The sequence below is a fragment of the Athene cunicularia genome (genome assembly GCF_003259725.1).
Source record: "Athene cunicularia isolate RWA chromosome 5 unlocalized genomic scaffold, athCun1 chr5_part1, whole genome shotgun sequence".
Lineage (NCBI taxonomy): Eukaryota > Metazoa > Chordata > Aves > Strigiformes > Strigidae > Athene > Athene cunicularia.
The window spans coordinates 25,136,286-25,143,265 of record NW_020799101.1 but is presented as its reverse complement, the minus strand read 5'-3'; the positions used below and the strand labels follow the sequence as shown (position 1 = coordinate 25,143,265).

The window sequence follows — 6,980 nt, the reverse complement described above, 5'->3', positions numbered from 1 at the left end:
CGGGGCCCGGGCTGGCAGCGGGGCTGGCGGGCCCTGCGAGGGCCCGGGGCCGCGGGAAGGCAGCGGCCAGGCGGGGTGAAGCCCTGCGGCCCTGAAGGCAGGTGGCCGCTGGAGTGCGGAGGAGTCTCCTGCCATGGCAGCCCTCGGTGAGGGGAAGGGGCTGCTTCGGGCACCCGCTGCCCTCGAAGGGGCCTGGGGCCACACGCAGGAGACAGAACACCGGCCCCACTTGAGCCCCTCGTGATCCATGACCTGGGCCTGGGCAGGCGCCTCTCCTGAGCCGTGCCCCAACCGCAGCCACCCCACACCAGCCTCTCTGCCCCCTGCCCTGGGCCGGGCCTGTGCCCGCTGCCCTGAATCCCAGAGGCTGCTGGCCCCTGGAGCGAGCACCCTTCTCTTGCCCTCACCTGGGCCCTGCCCCAGGTACGCAGGGGCTCCCCACCCCACCACCCAGCGCTTCTCCCCGCAGAGGGGGAGGCAGACACCCCTGGACTGAGGTGGGATGACCTGCCCACAGCGCTGGCTGCTCTGCCAAAGAAAGCAGCGGCCTGGCTGTGCTGGTGGGATGATGCAGCAGGGGCAGCTGCTGCGGGGTGTGCGAGGCGGGAGCAGGGCAGAGCTTTCTGCGGAAACAAGTCCTGGGGGCTTCGTGATCTGGGAGAGGTGGGTCCCAGGGGTGTGTGGGCCCAGCGCCTGGAGGGGTGGTGTCTGGCAACAGCACAGCTGATCTGTGGTTGGAAACAGCCTTCTCTCGCCCACATGTTTGGGAGGCTGGGGCTAGGAGAGCATGGCCAGCTCAGAGGCCAGAGGCTCACCAAAGACACGGAGTGTGGAAGAGGTTCAGAGGAAACCCATGGGGCAGCTGGAGGTGCTGGGCACCCGGTGAGCCCATTCCCTGCAGCTCTGAGGAGACTGATGCGTGGGCTGCTCACAGTTTGCCTGTGCTTTGCTTGGGAAACAGGAATTAGAGTTCCTTGCTGGAGCAGAGAAAGGTGTAATAAGATCCAGTGGCTCTAAGATGACGTCAGGAGAATCGCGACTTGGGGTAAGGTGCATAGTCTGAGGCTGCTGTTAACGATCCATGGAATATTTTTATGTGGATTGGGATGGAGGTTTCTAGAGCTCCCCAGGCACTTCTGAAATGACTTCTGGATGGTTTTCTGCTCTGGGACCTCCTCTACCCGGTGTTGGGTTGGAGGTCACGCTAAATGCAGTAGAACTGATTGCTTTGGACTTCAGTAATCCATTTGCTACAGTGCCGCATGGCGAGTTATTACTTAAGATGGAGATAAGTACAGGAATTATAAGAGATTGCTAGAGGAGTTCTTCAGTGGCTGGTCCTGGGCCCAGTTTTCATTAATAATCTTGGCATGCCAAAATGAATGTGCTAATGAAATTGGCTGCTTATCCAAAGCTAGGAGGCATTGTCAGTACAAGGGAGGACTGGGATATCCTATAGGAGGAGGTAGGCAATTCTGATGGCTGAGACAGTAGAAATGGGATGAAATGCAGTAGTACAAAATATAAGGTTATGTTGTTAATGGCTGAGACAAGAATTTTCTGTTACAACTTGACAAGTTGACTTACCACTTGGAAATAATAGCGGAGAAGGATGTAGGTGTGGTGCCGGTTCCAGTATTGTGCCACTCACTTTCTGCTCTGGGTGTTGCTCTCTTCGGGCTGAGAAGACGGGGGGGAAGCTCCGTGGTCTGATGTGTGCTGGAACCGCCGATGGTGGCTGCAAGCAGCCATCACTTACAGGTTGCACATCTTGGACATTCTGGAATCCAGCTGGGCTGAGGGAGAGCTCAACAGGGCTACTGAACATCTGAGTATTGTAGGAAGTATTTCACACTTGGCAACCCTGACTGGGATTTGACAGTCTGGAGCTGGGGCTGATGTAACCTGAACAGCGTCTGCTCTCATGGCGATCAAGACAGGCAAATGCGTGGGCCTTTTCTGCCTATCAAAGCCCCTTCCATCTTTCAAAGGAAGGAACCTCTTGTTTGAAGCTTTTCAATTGTTATGAGATTTTGTCCTGGAACCTGCAGAAATAACAGAATATTTACAGTTGTTTCCCTCCTCCAAAATTAGAGATGAAGTAAATACTTTGAGGTATGTGGAGAAAAAAAATTGCAAACAAATCAAAATCTGGTGCTTGGAGCTGCCGGTGTGCTGCTAGTGTGGAGCAGGCTATGGAAGCAGTCTTTGCCGAGTGCTTTGCTTCCTAGTGGAAGCTTATTTTTTTCAGTGAATTAGCCCATATCAAAATCGGGAGCGTGGCTGGCCACCTGATGTGAGGACCGGGTGAGGAAGAAAGGCACAGCGCTGTGTTACTGGTTGCTACTGGAATTGCCCTGCGTCTCATAAATCCTGCTGCTGCCAGAGAGCTGCCTAACAAAACCTTTGGCTGCTCAGAATAAGGTGGTCATTGTTCTCTCCCACAGTCGTGCAGCCATGTGGGCTTTCCACCATAGCTGTAGCTTTAACTATGCGTGTGTGCCCTTGCTCTAAAGGTGGTCTAGGACCAGAAGCATGTGAGACCGCTCAAGTGTGATTGCTTTCCCAGACTCTCCTGGCTTTCTCTTGGGTAGGAGGAGGACCAGACACAAGCTCTATTCATAGATCCAGTCAAGGAGTATCAACAGCAAACAGCACTGGTGGGGGACTCTGTTAGTCCTATTCTGCGTGATTGGGTTTGGGTTGAAACCAGATGGAGGGAGTCCATGCTTCTTAGGTGTGAGAACTTGTGCGTGAAAGGAATGCTTGCGTAGTTCTTGATGTTCAGATGAGAGGGGGTAGCAGCAGTGTGATATTTAGTGAGGACTGAGGACAGAACTGAACAAGTAAGGCAGACTGCAAGCTGAGAATACACCTGAAACCGTACACTGGGAAAGAGAAACCCTCACACAACAGACTTGAACTAGACAGGCATCAAGCACAGAAAATGGCTTTAGACAGCCACAGCAGCACCAGACATTTGTCCTGTTAACTGTGCCTCCTTCTTGGTCAAGCGGGGCCCAGGATCAAATGTTGCCTGCAGCATCACTGGTAGAGCAGAGGAGAACTAAGCTGTTCAGAAAAGGTAACCCCAACATTTAAAGCAAGCAAGATCCGTTTTAGCCACAACATGAAACGATGGCTGAAAACTTTCTCCCCTGTTGCTCTTCCAAAGCAGGCAAAAATATGTCAGGGTGAGTGACAAACCCCATTCTGATGAGTGGAGGAATCCAGAGGGACTCAAGACAGGACAGATTTTAGGTTACATTCTCTCTGCATGTCTGCTCTTCTCTCTCACTGAGAATCTGTGAAGTCAGAAGTCAAAGTTCTGAGGCAAGATTTAATTCCCCAAGTGCTTAGATGTTTTCTCCACCCTCCTTCAATTGGCCCGAGAGTCCTGTCACTGGGGTGAGCAGCAAGCAGCACAGCATTTCTTGGGGAGAGCTGGGATGTGCTAGTGGCATGGGGGATGGAGACCGGGGGAAATTGTAAGGAGGGGCTTGAGGGGACAGTTCCAGATGGGTGAACCCAGGGCTTTGTGTTCTGTCCATCCAGGGCACCCTGTTCTGTTCCTACCTGGCCTCTGGCAGAAACACCCCTCCAGCTTGCTGTTTGGGGCCACAGCTGGCACTGCACTCCTACCCAAGGATTCCCACCCCAGGGATGCCCTCCTGCTTTAGCAGATGTTTCTCTGGACGCTATCATGCTCCTCTTAGGATGCTCTTCTGACCAAGAAGGTCAGCGGCAAGTGTATGCTTGTACTCGGACATCCTGCATTAGCTACTGCAACCTTGGGGCTACAGTCCCCTCCTCCTGGTATCTGTGTAGCTGCACTGTTGCGGCAGCTCTTCGGAGGAGTGGATGGGCAGTGGGAAATGCAGGGCCATATTCCTGTGGCCCCAGTGGTGAAGCATGGGCCTTGGTAAAAACTGCCATCTCTACCTCATGAATACTCAAATCTGTAATTAAAAGAGAAGGGCAAAGTATGTGGAAGATCGTACTTTCATAGAACATAACCAGCCTGGCTTCAAAAAAGGAAAATCACATCTCACTTACTGAATTCCTTGAACATGTCAAGGTTTGTAAAGGGAGATAATATCTTTTATTAGACCAATTGATATAGCTGGAAAAAACAGACAAGCTTTCAGGCACAGAAACACTTCTTGTATGTTTTTTTCCAACTATATCAGTTGGTCTAATAAAAAGTTATTACCTCTGCCCACAAATCTTACTTTACTTAATCCTTAGATCATCACAGTCAGAGCACAACTACTTGAAAATGTCAGTAAGGAGTGGAAAAAAGGAGAATTATTTGACACGATTTATTTTAGACTTCTTAAAGTTCTTCAGCCAGACCATGAGCTTTTCCTACAGCCAAACAGGTACAGAGTGAGATCTGGTGCCTTTAGAAAAAGGTATAAAGGTATTCCTGGAAGGCTTGAAACTTTAGGGTTATATAGTCAATTTTCATCATGGCAAAGTGTTAACACTGTACTTTGTGGTGGTACGGTTCTTGACTATAGCAGCAGAATAAATGGATGACAATTATTTAGGCTAATGAGGATGGGGGAAGATTGTAAGGAATGTCAGATACTGGAAAAATATAGGCAAATGGACAAAGTGTCAGAGAACTGAGTGTTTATTTAACATGTGGAGCAAAACCAAGAGAAACTAATAAATTAACAGTCAGAATCCAATAGAACTGCTAAGCAGGTATTCTTTTATTGGCAGTGCTGGGGTCACCCTGGGGATTCTCCACCATAAGGGCTCCCAAAAATTAGCAAGGGACATCAGTTTACATACACACAATCATACATATTCATTACATTTCCTAGAAAGGGGTGTCTTATGATAATGAGTTCCCAGAGTTCATTTGCATAATCTGAGCATGCGTAGTGAAAATAGGGTGAGGGTCTTCGGTGGTTGGGGGAGGAAGTAAGTAGTCTTCTTCACAGTGTTCACTAGTTGACCCTTTTTGCAGAGCGTGCGCTGTGAAGTAAAAGTCCAGGTGCCTCCTAAGTCAGCAAAATCAGTTTCCCTGTAATAGGGTCTCCATGTCTCTGTGTTAGAGCCCCCCCTTATCTCATTCTAGGAGCTGCCCAAGTGTCCACTGAAGGCCTTGAGTCTGCTATCAGTGATTTACATAGGGAGCCTAACGACTGCTTCAATCTTACCTAAACGGACAAAGGGACCTAAGGAAACAGTTGAGGAGTCAGGAGTCCTTGAGAAACGAATGAAGCAAAACACAAGCAAAGCTTTCATACATCACAGTTTAGTCAATAATTGTTAGAAATTCATTTGTTTGAGCCCTTTCATTCCCTTTCAAAGATCTATTTACAATTAATCTTTCCAGGCAAGAAAGGGAGCAGGGGTGGTTTTATGCAGCTCAGTGGAAATCTCTGCAGAAGACATGCATGTGTGTAATGGTGGTTGCACTTATAATTTGATCCTTGGGACTGTCTCCTCCACTGAGTGCTCTGGGGATCCGCTGCCCTGTCTGGAAAGCAGCGTTAGAGAGCTAGGGAGAATTGGGAAGAGCATCAGAAGCCATCAGGAGACCTGGCAAAACCCTCTGTGAGGTGACAGATTATCTGCCTTAGTGGGAACTTAAAAGGTGTACACAGTAAAGCACCGGAGAAGGCAGAGCGGCAGGCTGGTTTTAACCTGCCCCCACTGCATGTAAAACTGAAAACGCGTAAGAACAGTACTTGCATGACGTATTGAGCTGAGCAATTGTAGCACCGCTGTCGCCGTTAGTCAGGCCAAGGCTTTCAGCTTGCTAAGGGGGCTGGGTTTTTATTTATATTTATATTTATATGGGTACCAGGGGCACCCCGATTCATGGCGGGATGTCTGGCAGCAGCAGGATTTATGAGACGCAGGGCAATTCCAGTAGCAACCAGTAACACAGCGCTGTGCCTTTCTTCCTCACCCGGTCCTCACATCAGGTGGCCAGCCACGCTCCCGATTTTGATATGGGCTAATTCACTGAAAAAAATAAGCTTCCACTAGGAAGCAAAGCACTCGGCAAAGACTGCTTCCATAGCCTGCTCCACACTAGCAGCACACCGGCAGCTCCAAGCACCAGATTTTGATTTGTTTGCAATTTTTTTTCTCCACATACCTCAAAGTATTTACTCCATCTCTAATTTTGGAGGAGGGAAACAACTGTAAATATTCTGTTATTTCTGCAGGTTCCAGGACAAAATCTCATAACAATTGAAAAGCTTCAAACAAGAGGTTCCTTCCTTTGAAAGATGGAAGGGGCTTTGATAGGCAGAAAAGGCCCACGCATTTGCCTGTCTTGATCGCCATGAGAGCAGACGCTGTTCAGGTTACATCAGCCCCAGCTCCAGACTGTCAAATCCCAGTCAGGGTTGCCAAGTGTGAAATACTTCCTACAATACTCAGATGTTCAGTAGCCCTGTTGAGCTCTCCCTCAGCCCAGCTGGATTCCAGAATGTCCAAGATGTGCAACCTGTAAGTGATGGCTGCTTGCAGCCACCATCGGCGGTTCCAGCACACATCAGACCACGGAGCTTCCCCCCCGTCTTCTCAGCCCGAAGAGAGCAACACCCAGAGCAGAAAGTGAGTGGCACAATACTGGAACCGGCACCACACCTACATCCTTCTCCGCTATTATTTCCAAGTGGTAAGTCAACTTGTCAAGTTGTAACAGAAAATTCTTGTCTCAGCCATTAACAACATAACCTTATATTTTGTACTACTGCATTTCATCCCATTTCTACTGTCTCAGCCATCAGAATTGCCTACCTCCTCCTATAGGATATCCCAGTCCTCCCTTGTACTGACAATGCCTCCTAGCTTTGGATAAGCAGCCAATTTCATTAGCACATTCATTTTGGCATGCCAAGATTATTAATGAAAACTGGGCCCAGGACCAGCCACTGAAGAACTCCTCTAGCAATCTCTTATAATTCCTGTACTTATCTCCATCTTAAGTAATAACTCGCCATGCG

General features: G+C 49.2%; 1 protein-coding gene across 1 annotated transcript in view; it reads right to left on the bottom strand.

Annotated features, from left to right (window-relative positions):
* Window positions 1-1,752, bottom strand: part of TGFB3 (transforming growth factor beta 3) — a 14,742-nt gene extending 12,990 nt beyond the window's left edge. Inside the window, exon 1 of the mRNA XM_026849273.1 lies at window positions 1,652-1,752. Coding sequence (XP_026705074.1) covers window positions 1,652-1,752 — 101 coding nt within the window. The remainder of the gene's footprint in view (window positions 1-1,651) is intronic.
* Between the last annotated feature and the right edge of the window lie 5,228 nt (window positions 1,753-6,980).